This window comes from Cricetulus griseus, chromosome 3, assembly GCF_003668045.3.
Source record: "Cricetulus griseus strain 17A/GY chromosome 3, alternate assembly CriGri-PICRH-1.0, whole genome shotgun sequence".
Taxonomy (NCBI): Eukaryota; Metazoa; Chordata; class Mammalia; order Rodentia; family Cricetidae; genus Cricetulus; species Cricetulus griseus.
The window spans coordinates 204,313,587-204,331,970 of record NC_048596.1 but is presented as its reverse complement, the minus strand read 5'-3'; the positions used below and the strand labels follow the sequence as shown (position 1 = coordinate 204,331,970).

General features: G+C 42.2%; 1 protein-coding gene across 13 annotated transcripts in view; it reads right to left on the bottom strand.

Annotated features, from left to right (window-relative positions):
- Pard3 (par-3 family cell polarity regulator) overlaps nt 1-18,384 on the bottom strand; it is a 543,701-nt gene that overhangs the window by 119,542 nt on the left and 405,775 nt on the right. For 11 of the 13 annotated variants that reach the window (XM_027404768.2, XM_027404773.2, XM_027404769.2 and 8 more), the window contains one exon: nt 15,695-15,931. The exons of 1 other annotated variant lie outside the window; for it this stretch is intronic. In XM_027404768.2, coding sequence (XP_027260569.1) covers nt 15,695-15,931 — 237 coding nt within the window. Of the gene's footprint in view, nt 1-530; nt 1,264-15,694; nt 15,932-18,384 lie in introns of those variants that run through there. One more of the 13 variants, XM_027404780.2, reaches the window with a different exon arrangement.

Genomic DNA, 18,384 nt, shown 5'->3' with positions numbered 1-18,384 from the left:
AATTAGTGGCCAGTGAATGTAGGAAACATCTTAATGGTGTCTCCGAGATGAAAAGTGCACAGTACAGAATGAGGGAAAGAGGGAGCGAAAATGCTATCTGCAGTCACAATGAATCAAAGCGCAGAAGGAAGCCTGCAAGCCAGCAGGTTCTAATGAAATATTAAGGCAAATGATTATTGATGAAAAATGAATAAGCCTTTTTGATTTCAGAAACCTTTAAATCACACCTAGCTAATTAAAACAACCCAAATCCATTAATTTAGTCCTTGACGGGTGTTTAGCCTGTTTTGGGTCTAATTTAGAAGGCATGAAGGCAGCTGAACCCACACAAGTAGAGAAAGTATGTCAGTAAAAACACAGTCATGAGAATGCAGTGTGCCCATCTCATATTTTATGTGTCATTTCCAAGCTTGAACCCTTCCTGTTTATCAGAAAAAATATCAATAATAGGCTATTACCTACTTATTAACACTCAATGTTATTTCACGTAATTATCATATAATGAACACAAGGCATTTATAACACTGATATAATGTGATTTCTTGGCACTTTTTATTTAGCTATATTATAGAGCTGTCACTCCACTCCACACTTCCAGGAGAGACACAGTGAAGAGATTAGAGGAAGCCTTGTGTTCAGGAAGCATTACAAGTAGCAGGGAACCTGCCCAGCCCAGCCTGTAGCCTTTGCTAGCATCCTCTAACACCTAAACCCTGTGCACCTGAGCCTCCTATTGGAAATTAATTGTAGGCTATTCAAGTTCAAGACTATATCTAATTATGGCAGATTATGTTGCTTCCTAATTACAGAGATCAATCAAATGTCCTCAGCAATGAGTATTCAATACTGGTACACTGGGTACAGGGAAGCAGACATCAATTGTCTCAGCAAAACTCAAAGCAGAGAAATCTAAAACAAGCCTATACAAGAAAGATGCTAAAAATATGCAAAGGGCCATCATATATCACACAGACAGAAGCAATTAACACAGCCAATGATTTTGCTTCTAAATGTCCTTAGAACTCAAGAATGAAGGTGCTGTGCTGCTGGTGACCATAGTGGGGAATGTCCAGTAACCTTAATAGACATCTTTCCATCCCTGTGACTCAAAGCCTGAGAGAATCCATTTATGGGTCACCTCAGTACATGATATGAAAGTTCATCTCAGTACAAGATAGGAGACCTTGGCCCTGTCCGCTGGGCTTGTGAGTACATCATGACAGGAGCACAGAGCAGAGGGGGGTTGGATTTGCTCATGGCATTCTGGAAGAACAGAAAGAAAGGAAGAGTATGTTATTAACCTAACTTTCTCCATTTCCCAGTGCCACTACAGGCTGATGAGTACACCCGTATCACAAGGCCTGTGGGAGACAGTCTAGAGACAAACTACAGTTCTTATGAGCCAAGTACTCTTCAAGGATGTGAACCTGTGGCATACCAACTTGTGTCACATGGTAGAGAGCACTGCATCCAATCTCCTGCCAATTAAATAGGCTCCACAAAACCAACAAAGATCACAGACTTAACTCCTAATAAGCAGGAGGGTTTTGTTATGTTGCCCAGACTGATTTCCAACTCAGGAGCTTTAAAGACCCTCCTGCCTCAGCCTCATGAGCTTCTGAGGTTGCAGGTATACATAAAAAGTGACTTAAAAGATTAAAATGTCTATGTTTCTAAAACAGGGCCGTCATAGTTATATGTAGGCACACTAAAGAAACTGTCATTTGCCATGCTAAGAAATCTTTTTTATTACTCTGTCTCTCTCTCTCTCTCTCTCTCTCTCTCTGTGTGTGTGTGTGTGTGTGTGTGTGTGTGTGTGTGTGTGTGTGTGTGTGTCTGTGTGTCTGTGTGTCTGTGCGCGCGCGCGCACCCAAACACAAACATCACAGTGGGCAAGTGGAGATCAAAGGACAACTTGAGGAAGTAAGTTCTCCCCTTCTACCATATGGGTCCTAGTGATTGAATGCACACCGTCAGTCTTGGCTGAAAGTGCTTTTAACTGAAAAGCCATCTCACTGACCTTAATTTCTTAATGTATGCAAACATACACGAATGCCAATATACCAGAGCTTGGAATATTACAGTAAACAAAATAAATAAAACCCTCTGCTTTAAATGCAGTGTAATTCAAATTGAAGACAGATGATAAAACCTTAGAAGTACATCACATGCACAGTACGATGTGAACGCACTAGCAGGTGATATTATGTAGGGAGGGTGGACAAGAGATGGGTGAACACACTTCATTTGCCTTTCCTGGGATACTGCCTACTGGCTTTGCTTGTCCACCCCCAAAGCTGCTGTGGCCACAGAGATGCCCCCTCACCAATAGCCAATCAAGTTCCAGGGGAGTGCTCTACAGAAAGATGCACTCTGTCAAAAAACAACTGGGCTCTGCTTTTCTCAAGGGCTGAGTTCTTGTGACCCTAGAATTTGAAGGCCTACCAGCTTGTCACCAGCACTACCTTCATCTCCCTGGCTGACTACTTCACCAGCTGCCCTTCTGGCCACTGTGAGCCACTGAGGCTTTCAAGGACAATTCCAAAGAGAAAACTTCTAGTTCATAGAGTCACAATGACCAAGCATGGGAAGGATCCCGAAATGGCCAAGGGGAGCATTTGTCCACAAGAAGCACACTCCGGGGTCTGCCCATGCTGAAGAGATGGGAGGACTGGCTTCCATGTGTGTCAGCCCTGGGTCCTCCCATGGCAGAGAGGTTAACAAGCTGTGTCTGTAGAAAGCAGCAACCTTAATCTTACCGTGATTTCTGTTCTATAGGAGCACAGCCTCTCACAACCCACATGCATGAATGTGTGTGGCACCACAAGTCCCTTGACTTTTAAACGTTTTCAAGAGTGCACACAATGTGAAAGTAGGGAAGGGATACTCTCATGAAAGAGCTGTAAAGGAAGTCCCAGTAAACAACCAGAGAGCCATCAACCCTTCCAAAAGAGCAGCTCACATCAGTACCAGTCATCAACAGGGCAGGGTGTTGGATATCAAACCTGTCCATCATCAAGGTTAACACTACTGGGAGACCCAAGCTGCCTTTCTCTAAAATGAAAGCTGGAAATCTGAAGGATGGGGGTGGGGGGGGGAGATGAAAGACAGTTTAAAAAAAGAGAAGAGAGAGACAAAAGGGTTGGTTTGGCTCAGCTGGAAAGCAGCTTGCCAGACCTGAGTTCAGATCTGCCCAGCACCCACCTAAAATCTGGGTGTGCCCAACTCTGAGAAGGTGGGGACAGAGGGATCCCTGAACCCCAGCCAGCCAGCCCTGTTGCATCAGCAAAGGGGCAATTTGGATGAGTGTCACCCAAGGGCCACATCTCATAAGGCTTGGTCTCCAACCCACACTGCTGGAAGGTGCTGGAACCTTTCAGGGTAGGGTCTGCTTACTGGGACTTTGTCATAGAAGGTGACATCAAGACAACCTATAGTCCCTTCCTATTACTCCACACCCAGATATGGGGTAAGTGGTGTAGTTATCCCTGTACTCCTAGCATGAGGTAAGAGTCTTCTACAGAGGCCTAAAAGCACTGGGCTGCACAACCAGTCTGAAGCTTCAAAAACATAGAACCAAATTAACCTTTTTTCCTTTTAGGCGAATGATCTCAGTTTATCCATCACAGACATGGAGAGATGATACACCCTAGGAAGATCTGAACTTTGCATTTTAACTAGGTGCCTGCCAATCAAAACTCAGCCACACTCTCAGGATTCTGCTCTCTGAGAAAGTCAGGCATCTGCCACTGGGTCAACCACTTAGCATCCTTGCTCATATAAGCACAGTGAACCCTGTCGTCCAACTTGACACCAAGTAAGAAAGAAGAAATTGTAAGGCTCTCCGGATACACTAAGGAATTAAAAGAAAAAAAAAAAAAAAGGAAAGGCAAAACCTGTTGTAGAATATTACTTTAACTATGTAAAGCTGTGTTACATTTGTTAATGCTGCATTTGTTTAACAATGTAAAGATGTGTTGCTTTGTCTGCCTAAGGCGCCTGATCAGTCTAATAAAAAGCTGAACAGCCAATAGCTAGACAGTAGAGGGATAGGCGAGGATGGTGGGCAGGGAGAAAGGAGAGAACAAGGGAGAAAGAAAGGGAGATGCCCTGGGCCAGACAGCTATCCACAGAGCAGGACACAGAGAATGGAAGAAAAATAAAAAGTCTTGAGGCAAAATGTAGATGAAGAGAAACAGGCTAACTTAAGCTAAAAAAGCTAGCCAAGCATTCATAACTAACAATAAATCTTTGTGTCATGATTTGGGAGCTGGTCGGTGGCCCAAAAGAAAGCCTGAAAAAAAAATACTGAAGCTTCAGTTGAAAGATACCTGTATAAAATGTGCATTTTTGAACAAGGATACACATCTATTCATTCTAACACTCAAGCCCATTTCAAATGCATCCTCAAAAATATTATCTACAGGATATGTGAATTATTTAGTTATTTTCGGTTCTTACTCATTTTTGTCAACATCACCATCCACAATTACTGGCATGCAGCCAGGACTGAATAGCATTTCAGGAGTTTCCTGGACCTCCAGGAATTGTCAGTTAAGTCCTAGAACTTGGACTTGTTCAAAGAGTTGAAGCCTTTAAATAATCAGAGCTTAAATGTATAGGATAAAGGAAAAGAATGAAACAGAAGGATCATCAGAAACGAATCTGTCCTCATTTAGGACAGATTTTTAAAACTTACATGGTTACCAGCTTCCACTCCCAATTGCTGCATTTTGCCTGGGGACTTTTTAACTTTCTTTCATTTTCTATGCCCTACTTTGTCTGTCTGGCAGCTGCCTGGCTGGCTGGCCTGGGGCATCTCCCTCTCTTTCCCCTTGTTATTTCCTCCTTTCTTCTCAAGCCTAGATTCCTCCTCCTACATATTCTCTCTGCCCACCAGCCCTGCCTATCCCTCACTGCCTAGCTATTGTGGTGTGAACCTGGATTCACACTCACCCAGGTATACTTAACCATGTCCCCAACTTACTTTCATACCATTTAGACTGTTTTATAGTTTGGTTTTGAGTTGCACTTGGTTGTCTTTTCCTTTTGATTTTGCTCCAAACTCAGTGAGGATCTACTTCCAGTAAGGTTGTCTGCCCCTGAGCTGGACATGACCAGCAGGTGTCTGTTGGTGAGGACATCAGGAGTGCCAGTAAAAGTGATGGATTAGTGAGAACCTGTGTGCAAGCCCCTGGCCCTTTGTCTAATATATACCTAAGGCTTGATGTGCAGTTAAATTCATAGAGCCATCCTTCCCTCCTAAAGTAATTTCTCTGGAGACAATTTGATGATCCTCAGGTATTTTATTTGGGTATTAGTTACTTTTCTCTTTGCTGTGAGTGGAAAAAAAAAAAGACAAATGCAACTTAAGGAAGGAGGTGTTTATTTAGGCTCATAGTTTAAAAGTCTACCATGTATGGAACTAATGGCAACAGGAGCCTTGGATATCCAGTCACATTGTATCCACAGTCAGGATGGCAAGAGGGACAGTGCTGGTGCTCTCCCCCATTTCCTTTAGTGCAGTCTGGCACCTCAGCCCAGGGGATGGTATCAACCATATTTACAGTGGGCCTTCCCTCTCCAGTTAACCTAATCTAGATAATCCCTCACAGACGTGCACAAAGATTTGTTTCTGGAGGGATTCTAGGTCCTGTTGAGTTGATAGCCAATAACTGTCTCAGTAGGGGAACACTTCTGTATACTTAATAACTCACTAATACAGACCATTTAAGGCTATGGGACAAAAATGATAATGAAAAATTCTGCTTAAAAATATTGATTGCATAAACATGGATTTCTGGGGTTGGAGGTATAACTCAGTTCATACAGTGCTTACATAGCATGTACAAGGGCCTGGGTTTGATTCCCCCCACCTCATAAACTAGCCAAGGAAGTTAATGAATTCCTACCATGTGGAAGGTAGAGACAGGAGGTTCAGAGTTCAAGGTCATCTTTGGCTATATAGCTAGTTTAAGGTCAGCTGGGACTACATGAGACCCTGTCTCAAAAAAGAAAAGGGCCATTTCTGTACAATAACATTTGTTCATTCTTTTAACATTTGGGTCTGGTTTATATAATTTCAAATGTATCTTCAAATAATTTCTATTCATCTGTTCTGTAATGATCTAAAAAGTTCATTCCTTTCCACATCTTCATGTATACAGCTCTGTGAAAGGAGCTATGGATAATTCAGCTATTTCCTTGAGCATCAAAGAAAAACCTCTTTTAAAAACAAATAGTGCTATTATTTCAGATACGCAGAATCAGCCAATGAAGAAAACATGGAAAAGGAAAGAATGAAGAAGGAAATACGGGGTAATCAAACATCCATGGGAGGACTTAGGGTGTCCAAAGAAGGGCCCTGGAACATCTGGGGAGTTAATTTAAAAATGGATTGTGGATTCAGGGCTCGATAAAGTCTCCCAAGAAGCTGAAAATGCATCTCACCACAGGGCTCCACATAAATCCTCATGAATTTATATTAATAGTAGACTGATATTCCATCCTTATGCAGGAGCAAAAAAGGAAATAACACCAGTCTAAGATCACTAAATACCAATAAGATTGGCACTTAAAGCTACGAGTTTGGATTGTGGAAGGGATGGGGAAATGTGGTAGGGAGACTAAAAGAAAGAGATGGCTTACTGTACCAAAGTGCAGGCAAAGTGGGATACTAAAATGTGCTAGACACTAAAATAACACACTATGCCACACAGACGAAGGAGATTCTGGCCACCGCAGTAAAGCTAGCTCATCATCAAAGACCTGTAAGTTCAGGGCCCAGTGACAAGAAAGACATTAAGACTGAATGAGTACACTCTGCTGGGGGCAATTTACTGATGATTACCAAAGTCTAAAATAGTTTTCATTTAGCCCCACATTTCTGTAGAATATGTAAGTGTTCCCTAAGGCAGAAATAAATACATAAATAAACAACCCCCCTCACAGATTACTTCTACAAATTGTGGTTTCAGGCAACGTTAATCAACAAAAAGAATTAAACAAAATGTCTTTAAGATTAGCCATGACCTTATTTATGGCTTCATTACTTTCACAATTTCATTTGTTGGGTTGTTTGTGTCACCTCAGCTTTTCTTTTAACTGCAGAATCTCTAACTGTATTAGACATATCGGTGAATGGGGGCTGTTCACTTCATGCACTGGCTCATTTTAGGTCAACTTGACACAAGCTAGAGTCATTTTAGAAGAGGGAGCCACAGTTGAGAAAATGTCCCCACCAGACTGGCCAGTGGGCAAGCTTATGGTGAATTGTATTGACTGACGATTGATGTGGGAGGGACAGCTCACCATAGGCAGTGCCACCCCTGGGACGGTGATCCTAGATGCTATATGAAAGAGGCTGAGCAAGCTATGGGGAGCAAGCCATGGCCTCTGCATCACTTCCTGATTTTAGGTTCCTGGTTTGATTTCCCTCAGTGATGAACTATTACCTGGAAATGTAAGCCAAATAAACCCTTCTCTCCCCAAGTTTCTTTCAGTCATAGTGTTTTATCATTCCAATAGAAACCCTAACTAGGACACTCCTCCTCACCAAAATATAACACTCGCAGAACTTGTAAAACCAAAAGCTACATGGCTCATCTGTGTACCTGGTACAGTTAGGTTTGTATTTTTAACATGGATAAGGAGTTAGTAAAGAGATGTGAACCAACAGGGCACTGCAGGATATGTAGAAGAGGGGCCTGAAGTGAAAAGCTGGGGAAGCCAGATGCCCCATGTTAAGGCAATAGATTACATCGTAGACACAAGCTATAGAATAATTTCAAGTAAAGGTAAGACATAGTCATATTTGATTTTAAGTTCTTTTAACCACTACCCCAGGTAGTGGTTGAAGTAGAGACATGTCAGGAACAAGAGTGGAGACAAGGAGGATGCTGGGAGACTCTTATTAGACACAGGAGCAGTGCTGCAGAAGAGAAAGAAACTTGGAATTCCCTAGCTTGGCAAACTGGCAGGCACCTGTCATGTGCTACAACTGAAGGGTCCTGTCTCCAGAAGAAGATGGTGGTGACAATACAAGCAGTCTGTTTCTCAGAGTGGTACCCATTCCACTGGGAAGGGGTGCTGGTAAATGTCAGCCAATGAGGAGCAGGAAGCCAGATGCAGCTATGGGTAACTTCTAGCTCCTAAGCTGAGGAGGAGGTTGACGGGAGTGAAGGAGTTGAGAGCACTTGCAGAGGATAGTGCTAAAGGAGCAGAAACTATCATGGGCAGATGACAGATGGTACAGACACCTGGTCCAGGAGCGATGGTGCAAAGGACAGCGGTGACCTCTACCGACCCACTAACAGTTTTTACCCCCTTCTAGACTACCTTCTCATATTTCAAGAAAAGCAGACATAAATAACAGGAAGTGAGTGGAAGTAGAGTAGTATTTGACTTTTTGAATAGCAAATGCAATTTTGTTATATGACCCAACATTTTCCAAAGGGCACACATTTAATAACTGCCTATATCTCAGAAAATTAGTTTTGTACTGTGTCTGCCAGACTTCTTTTTGACTCAACAGGATTCCAGTTTTAGTGGGGAGGAGTGAACAAGTTCATAAAGGTCTTTTCTTTTAAAACTGGCATTTTCCCTTCATGGTAAAATGCATGTGAAAAGCATATGATTATGGTATTTATGCTTCCATTAAGGCGTCCTAGGCAAGCTCAGGGAGTCTAGCCTACTATTTTCCTGCATTTAGATTTGTAACAGCACAGTTCTTGCTTTATTTCAATTATATTTGAGGACAATGCATTCTTGGTGGCAAGTGATTGCATGATGACAGTAAGCAAATGTCCACTGGAGCTGCCTCAGAGTCCAGTATCTGAATACATACACAGATTGCATAGTGTCCTCAAGTAAATAAAAAAAAAATACTGACCATGACTTCAGCATACCTTTGTTAAAATTCAGAGCACTCTAAACTTCCTACATGAAATTGTGTAACTTGTATGAAAAGCAACCCAGTGTTGTTAAAGAAACAATGAATAAAATACAGGAATAACATCACAAGTGCAAGACAAGCCACTTAATAAAATGATTTAATCAGGGTGAACTGGGAATGAAATGGGCTGTGTCCAGTGATGATTATAATTATTTCACAGCTTTGCTATTAACAGATGTTAGTGACTAGCTCCTGCTAGAACCCATGTTTTTCTTTCCCATAGCCCAAGCACATTGTGTTCCCAAGCACAAAAGTCAACTGGGGAATGTATGAAAGCGATGAGTGGCCAGTCCTCAGTGAGAAATACAGGATCAGAGTTCCTATGAGAGCAGCATGCCTGGGAGAGGTTCTTGTGGTGGGTTCATTTCCTGAAGGTTAGCAGCCCTCCTACCCAGTCAGCTCTGAGAACAGGCCCTACTTGGAAAAAGAAACCTCTTACACTGTTTGTGCTGTGGTGAGATGGGCAGGGTACTCTGGGTTCTCTATGCACACTCTCAAATTTGAAAACCATTGTTCTAGAATGTAGCCGGTGTGGCAGGATGGCATTAGAGCAACAGATTCCTCAGATAATCAGAGTATTAAGAGGTTTACTCAGGGGCTGGAGATATAGCTTATTTGGTAAAGTGCCTGGCTAAAAAATGGGTTATAGTCCCAGCACTTGTATTAACTGGGCATGGTGGCACATGCCCAGCATTTGGAAGGTAGAGGCAGATGGGTGACAATTTCGAAGTCACTACTGACTACCTACCTAGTGAGGCCAACCTAGGATACATGAGACCTTGTCTCAAATTCTCACCTTTCCCTATTTAGAAAAAAAGGGTGGGGGGCTTTTCTGGCCTACATTATGTAGTTTTCAGCCCATAGTCAGTTTGCCCATCTGTTTTTGTGATTGGAGACAAGAGTACATCATGGTCAGAGCATACGTAAACAGCAATTCACTACCTGGAGGACAGGATGCAAAGAGAGTAACATAACAGGGTCCCACAATCCTCTCAAGGATTCACTCCTAACCTCACCTGCTCCCACCTGATGTAAGATCTATGCCCTGTGGGAGCCCACAGTATTGACTCTGTTCCATTTTGACTTAAGGTCAGGGAGTTCAAACCTATTCTTGCTTCTCAAGGCCAAATAATAGGATGTTTGGCTAAAGGCATGGCCACTAGAAGTCTTGCTCCTCAAGACCAAATAATGGGATGTTTGACTTAGGGCTTGGTTGCTAGATATTTTGAGTATTAAGGAGGTAATTATACTTGTTTGTTCCTTGTATCACAGTAAGGAAGTCTTTTGCCCTTCCCTTTTGCTTGGGGCATATAAGGGCTATGAGTGATAAACTTGGGGCTGCTGCAGTACTTACGAAGAGTCCTCCCAACTCTGTCTTCTGTCTTTGGTCTCTCTTCTCAATCCTCACTCCCCTTTTCAGGCACATTCGACAAGGTCAGCTGGTCCCGACAAGCCCCTTTCCATGGCACTGTATACTGGGAGCTTTAAACTACAGGGACCGATGGAAATTGTTTCAGGCATAGACTAGAGTCAAGTCTCTGACTGTTACAATCCTGGGTCCAGCTCCTAGCCCCACCAGGAGCTTGCCTGACGTGGACAGAAATGCCAAGAATATAGGTGACGCTTGACAGCTGAAGATCCTACTCTGTAGAAGCTTAGGAGTTAGGGATCTGTAGGAATTCCATGAAAAGAGAGCATGAAGACTCTCAGTGGATTCCATGGAAAAGTACAAAACAAAGAACTTCTAACTCTAAAAAATAAATTGAAGCCTACTGAGAGACCCTGACTGAAACTTGTCATCCTTGTTAGAGGTACAGAAACTTTAAGTTTCTACTGTTGAAGGAAATACCTTATGAGCTGTCACCCATGAGTGCTATTTCATTCACTGCTTTCTGTATCCATGTGGGAACACTGGGCTCTCTTTAGAACAAAAGCCCATTTTGTAAATAACAACTGTAACACAAATTCTGAAATAGTGCTTATGATGCACTGGGCACAGAGCTAAGAACTTTGTTTGCTATTAACAGAGCTAATCTCTGCCAAGCCATGAGCAAATGCCACAGACACCCCATTTCACAGGTGACTGGAATGAAGCAGAATGCTCAGCTCACAATGAAAGAGCACAGGATCAAACTCTGGCCTGCTGCTCTCATAGTTCAAGTTCATGATCTCAACCGCCTCTGATCTTGTCGAACTGTCCATGGAGGTGGGAGTTATTAGGGTCTTAAGGTCTTAAACAGCTAACAAGGGTTCTGCTGGCCAACATTCAATTGATAAAATCCAGTGTGAAGCAAGCAGCCTCAGCACTGGGGAGGTGCAGGCATGAGGGCCAGTTCAAGGTCATCGTTGGCTATGTAGTGAGTTTGAGGTCAGCCAAGGATGCATAAGATTCCGTCTTTAAAAAGGAGGAGGAATAGGAACAGGTGTGAGGAGCCCAGGTAAATGCGGAGGGAAGGAAGAGGAAGGGGAATGAGGAAAAGGAGGAGAAGAGACCAGAGCTTCTCTGTGAGTTCTTCTATACACAGTTACTTATATCCAGCCTGACCTCTTGAAACACAAATCTCAAGGCAACAACTTCAGCAACAGACTGATTTTTCCAAGGTAATAAGGAGCAAGGCTGGACAAGTCAGGAAGGAACTACCAGTAGTCAAAGGTTTCCATGTGGCTGTCCCTTTTAGGCTTTTTAGTTAAGGCCCACCCTGGAGTACCTATCCAAGATCCTAGCAGAAAAAAAGAGAACACTAAGGTGTAATCCCAAGCAGCCTTGATTCTAATGTGCTAGGGTTGGGGCCAAGAGCTTCAGATGTTCGAGGGAGATCCCCATTCACAGGACACACAAGCATACACGCACGCACGCATGCACACACACCAGGAAAAAAAAAAAACAGCTCTGTAGGAGGTCCCATCTGCCTAGTTAGAACTCTGTCACATGACTTGATAGGAATTTAAGAACTGAAATGCTTAGGCAGACACATATCTGAGTAAACAAAGATTTACTCCATAATCGAGAGGACAGACTAGGTATTGGGTAGGTAGGCAACTGGTAGTGTCTTCCAGAGTACAGAACAGAATGGAAATATGTCACCACATTGTATCACACACAGGGTTCTTGGCCAAGTGGGACACACCAGCCACAGAAGAAGTTACCTTAGCCAAGAAAATACAGGATTATGAACCACTGGTCATGTCTAAATCCATAGTGATGCACAGATAAACAGGAAGCATACACACATTATGGTGAGTTTAAGCCTAATTATTCATACAGAGCACAGATTAGGGTTTGCCTATTTAGCATGTATCTAATGTGAAAAATCAAAATGTTACCAAGGACACGAATAAAGAATAGAAGGTGGTCCCATGGCTACAGCATGTACTCAGGTACTGGCACATGTGCTGATCCAGTTAGGCATGCATGAGATTACTGACAGAATAAACATGTATGAAACTAAACAGTAAAGGGAAGGTGACTAAAGCATGTACATAGGTACAAACTCACCTGCAGATCCACTTGCACATGCATGAATCTATTTCTAAACAAAACTCTATGCATCCTAGAAAGCCACTGCACATACAACATGTGGAGAAGGGAAAGTGTCCCCATTGTGACATCAAGTTCATATCTTTTAACATATTTCCTATGTTGCTTCTACACTCTGGCTGTGAGATCCATCAAAATGATTGAGCAAAGCATTCTGCGGACTGCTTTTTTACTGAACAAAGAAAATCTGAGAAGTGTACTTCAGATTATCAGCAATTCCTACACTCTCACAAAATACAGAGATTTGAATAGCAAAGTTCGACAGATATCCATTGCAAATTTTGGTGACATTTAGTCAGCCGACGAGCATCTGTACATTATTCATCAGAGGGAATTTCTCTCTAAGTGGTTTTAACTTTCATATTTTCACTAGATTGATTACTTTTTTTAAGTTCATGTAAACATATTCTAGATCATCTTGAAGCCACGTTAAACTTAACTTTACAAACAGAAAGATCCCAAGAAATGTCACTTTCACTGTTTCAAATTAATGATGACAAAAACTGGGTGATGTTGTAAATGATATAAATATGATATTCCAGTTAATGATCATGGACCAGCAATTTGGAAAAGCACTGAAGGAGTCAGGAGAAAGAGACAGGTGAAATGAATATGCACTCACCCTGAAAAAGTAGCAAAACAAACCCCAGCTTGCCTGAGCATGGGCATGACAGGTGTGTATCATTATACCCACCACTAAAACAAAATGATGAAAAATATTATTGGCCATGTTAACAAAGTTCACTGGAATGCAATGGGTTTTTCATTTTGTTTATACCTAACTTTGTAAAGATCAAAGTTTTATTAGATGTGTAATGGTCCTACCAAGGAGTCCAGTCCCATTTTAGTTTTATGTGTATTTAAGTAACATTATAATCACAGCAACTTATAGCAGTGTGGCAGTAGCAAGAGATTGCCTTTCCATAGAAAAGGGCTTTTCTACACTACCCAAGCGTGCTTTCTCTTCAACAAGAAAGACAACAGAGTGAGGCCATGCTCCCAAGCCAAGATCCATATTCAACAGCAGGTGGGCGAGGAAGACTTGACAGGCACAAAGGCCACTTCTAAAGTAGCAACATTATTAATCATTAATGGATATCTTATTCTCTGTAAAAGTAACATCAAGAATTTGGCAAGTGTCTGCAATCTTTTCTTTTCTCTGAAAAAAATAAATCATGGCTCTCCAGGTAAAAGCCAAGGGGCCTTCAGGAAAACAGTGCCAAAGGCATGGTTCTGAGATTCTGCTTAGTGTGTGATCCCTCCCTAAGAGGTAGAGTGGGTGGCCATGAGCCAGGGTCTGTTGCAGATCTGGGTTAGCAGAGCAAGGCCTGGAGACCACAAGTCTAGATGTTGCAAACTGGAGTGGGGAGCCCTGGGAAAAAGCTACACCCTTCTGAACACTTGCAGAGGTCTTCAGGTGAGATAGTAGTTCTTGGAGAGCACTGGGGTTTAAGGCAGCCCTTTGTGGTTAGTGAGAGCAGGAAGGTCCGCTCAGAGTGTCACTGCTGAAGCCCTTCCCCCGGTTTTCAGATTTTTTGAGTTTTGTGAGAGATGTTAGGTCTTTTTTATCAGCCATCAATAATTCCCAGGCCAACTTTTCCCTTTTCCCTCAGGAGTCACTAGCCGGCAATGCGGGCGTTTTGGTGACTTTTCTCTCAAGAAAGCACCTTCAGATGCCACTTAACCTTCTGCAGGCAGCTTCCACAATCATGGCAGAAATGAGGCAAAAAGCTTTCAAAGAAAATGTCACTGCTACTGATGAGAACTTCATTCTTGAGTTCTGACATCTCTGCTAATACACACACACACACACACACACACACACACACACACACACACACACACACACACACGAGCCTTCATAGGGACACAAAGAAGAGGCTGGAGCAACCTCCGTGTTTATGTAGAGGATTTACTCCTCATATTCAATGTTAAATAGATTTTCTGAGATAATCAGGAAAAATCTAAACTAAAACAAAGGTGCAAGGCCAGAACAATTGCCTTGGGATGTGCTCATTCGGGAGCTGTTGTGCTTGCTTTTGTTCCTATCTGCTATTTTTAAAAATGTTTCTTTCTCTAATTGCCGGAAGTTGCTTTCTGCATTTGCAAGCTTCTGTTACTAATCACAAGAAGTCAGTTATTAAAATAAGGGCTGTGGTAAAACTGCAGCAAGGAATTATCAAAAGAGTCCACTGACTGTGTCTTGCAGAGGACTCTGAAGCCAAGACCTGCAGGGCCAGCATGAATTAGGGGAACCTAAAATATTCAAGTTCTTGGACTCCGCCCTGAACCTACTGCATCCAAACATTCAGCCAGTGTCTCAAGAAGCCTTTCAGGCAAGCCTAATGCACATAAATGCTTCAGAAACACTGTTTTTAAGTAAAACCATTTATAATTTACAAAGCCCAGCTGCCATAGAGAGCGATAAGCGACGTTTATAACACGATTGGCGTATTGTTTATGACAATAGTGTGCACATGTTTGATATGAAAGGAAATGAGAATTATTCTCTTCAAAGCTAAACTCCATATGGTGTTGGAGTCTATAAAGGGAGGGGTGGGAAAAGATCCATTCAGGATTGTTTCAGCTAAAATCTGAAATATGTATATAACCATTTAAAGCAAGTATACCAGCAGTACAGAGTACAGAGCCTTAATAAGTGTCTGTCAGTAATGCAGGCTCGCAGACTTAGTTAAATGCTTAAATAACTAGATAACTGTTAAAACACAATCAGCATTCCACTCTGTCTGCTGTGCTGATAAACATATCAAACCTGAAGCCTCTTGTAGAATAGATGTACTGTTTCTTATTTACTAATTCTTTCACAGCATAAAATTATGCCACCCTCAATGTGGCCCTTCTAAGTCATGGTCCCTGCATTTAATTATTCAGAAGCCCTTTTATAGCAAGACAAGAACACATTGCTTATATTCGAGTTTGACTTTGATCTGAGCTGTGAGCCACAGGCAGGTCAAGTCCAAGGGTCATGAAGAGCAGGACAAGCTAGGCTGGAACTGTAAGGAAAGCAATCAAAACTTCTTGCTGTTCTTTCCATTAGCTATTGACTTGTGCCAACTCAATACCTTTAGACACAAGAGCTTTTTAAAGGCAGTTAACAGTGGGCACTGACAAGCAATCTTCTCCCTTGTCCATAACTAGCAGAGAGTTGACATAGATGCAAAGCTATGATGAACAGCACCTACCTGTCCCCAGGTTTGGAGCTCCGTGGTTTCTTCACTTGTGCATACAAAGTGTCCATCAGGTGCCCTTCTCTTGGGCTCTGGGGTCTGGCATTGAGAGCCAAACAGCCTTCATAGGATGACATGCCACCATACAGCAACTCGTCATCACATCCAAATGTCCGATGGAAATCTTGGATTTCAGCATAGTCGCGTTCTCGAGCCTGCCGTTCCCTAAATTCTCGAGTTTTGGCTTGGATCCTGTAAAATTACAACAATGCTGAAGCAGGAGAAATTATTCCTTTTCTATGAAGTGAACACAGGATCCTTCATCAAGCTATCTTGTGGGACGTACTCTGTTTCATGCAGTTATAGGGGATGTGTGTTATGAGTGACAATTTACACACATTTTAGATTCTCATGTAATGCCATAAATGCTAAGCATAATCATTTTGTTCATGTCAATATGACTCAGTGATAAGAGTGAACTCGCAGTGATTAGCTGACATCAAAAATAGAAAAACACGGGGTCTTGGAGACAGCTCAGACAGTAGAGCGCTTGCTGTTGAGGACTGAGTTGGATCCCCAGTATGCTCAACAAGCATGGTGGTAGGTACCCGTAATCCCAGCCCCGAGAGAGACAGGATATTCCTGGGGCTCCCTGACTAGCAAATCAGTGAGCTGCAGCTTCAGTGACAGACCATGCGTCAAAAACTAAGGTGGGGGAGTGACAAAAGAAGAGAGATAATGGTGACCTCTAGCAACCGCATGCATACCCACATATGTGCATACACACATGATCACACATACAGCCAACTGCTTTTGTGGTTGAATTTGTGTCCTGCCTCATGGTAAAACATTATTCCCTGATATGATAACCCTGGTCAAAAGCCCATGACTGGGAAGGTCGTAGGAGGTCCAAGGCAATCGCCTACTTTTGTCTTATTAATTTAACTGGGTATCAAACAGCTTTCTAAATACGTAACACACCCACACATGACTTGGACATTACTTCTGAGTTTTTTTTTTTTCAAGACAAAAAGAAATTTTAAAGTCAGGTGGTGGTGGTGTGCGCCTTTAATCCCAGCACTTGGGAGACAGAGGCAGTTGGATCTCTGTGAGTTTGAGACCAGCCTGGTCTACAAGAGCTAGTGCCAGGACAGCCTCCAAAGCCACAGGGAAACCCTGTTCTGAAAAACCAAAAAGAAAAACAAATTTTAAAAGTTACACATATACTATCCGTCTATCTGTATCTGTTACCTATCTGCATGTATGTGTAGGTATAATAAATATATATTACTCAAAGAAAAGCCACACAAATATGAAGCTCTGTGAAACTTCATCATGAGTGCACATCCTATTGCATCAATGGCAGGAAGACCTCAGATCAGAGACACTGGTTTTGATTTCAAGTTTTTCAGTCAGAATGGAATGCCAGAATGGATCAAGGACAGAAAAGAAACCCACATGATCAAATTCTGAAATAAAAACTGCCTGTGCTAAAACTAGAAACAGATCTTAGGTGATCATCTTTACTGACTTAAAAATTTTAATAAATTACTCTGTACAGACCCCCTTCAAATTTTATTGGTAACTTTTCCCTATTAGAAAACAAGAATTTTCAGTTAAATTTGGATAATTTTTGATAGGGAAGTATTTTCATTACACATTTATGAATTGAGTTGCTTATCTAAAAGCAGCCAAGGATTTGGAGAAAGTACCCTTATCGTGGGGGTGTATGCCTATGAGACTTTAAGGAGAACACTGCACAGGCTCTCTGGAACATTCAGAATCACCATGCACACACCCAGCAGGCCAGCACTGGTATAATCCAAAGGACACCACGCTTGAACAAAAATCTGATGTCTTATTACCATCTTTATATTTCAATTCTGTGTCTCTATATTGGTATTTACATGTGTGTATGGATGCCCTCAGAGGCAGTGCATTTCCGAAGCTAGATCTACAGGTGTACTCTTGGCCAATCATTGTGAGTGCTGGAAATTGAACTCACGTCCTCTGCAAGAGGACTGTTCCTCTTAGTCACTGAGTCATCTCTCAGCACAGACTTTGGGGTGTTTTTAAGACAAAAAGTGATTTGCTAAAAAGCTATGCCCTGAAAACTTCTGTAAGTGCTCAAAAATGGATAGACTTATAGAGAAAATGTGGTGTACATGTACAAATGAGTACTATTCAGCCATGTAAAGAATGGGATTCTATCTGGTAGGGCAGGGTGAATGAGGTCAGAGGACATCATGCCTAGTGACAGAAGCCAGATGCACAGACTGACATCTCACAGCAGTGAGTCAAATGGTAGCTGCCAGAGGCTGGAGCGGGGCTGCATGGGGGAGGGGAGAGGTTGCAGAGAGGTCAAAGTCACAACTATGAAGGAAGGTTGGAGTTTCATCTTTGTTGCACAGTGCAGTGACCTCAGCTAGCAACAATGTGCACCTTGAAACAGAAGACAGGATTTGAATGCAGTGTTTGAGAAGATGGCTACAGTTATTTCCCTGTTTTGATCATCATTATACCATGTATGAGAGTATTACACTGAGCCCAGACATAAGTACAATCATGCTGGAGTAAAAATCAGTGAAGACTTATTTCTGTGGAGTAGTATTTTAGACTTGTATTAATGTTTCATGGCATTTTACCTTTCTTCACATTTTAACTAGACTTCTGTTTGCATAAATGACACCTACATATATTGAAAA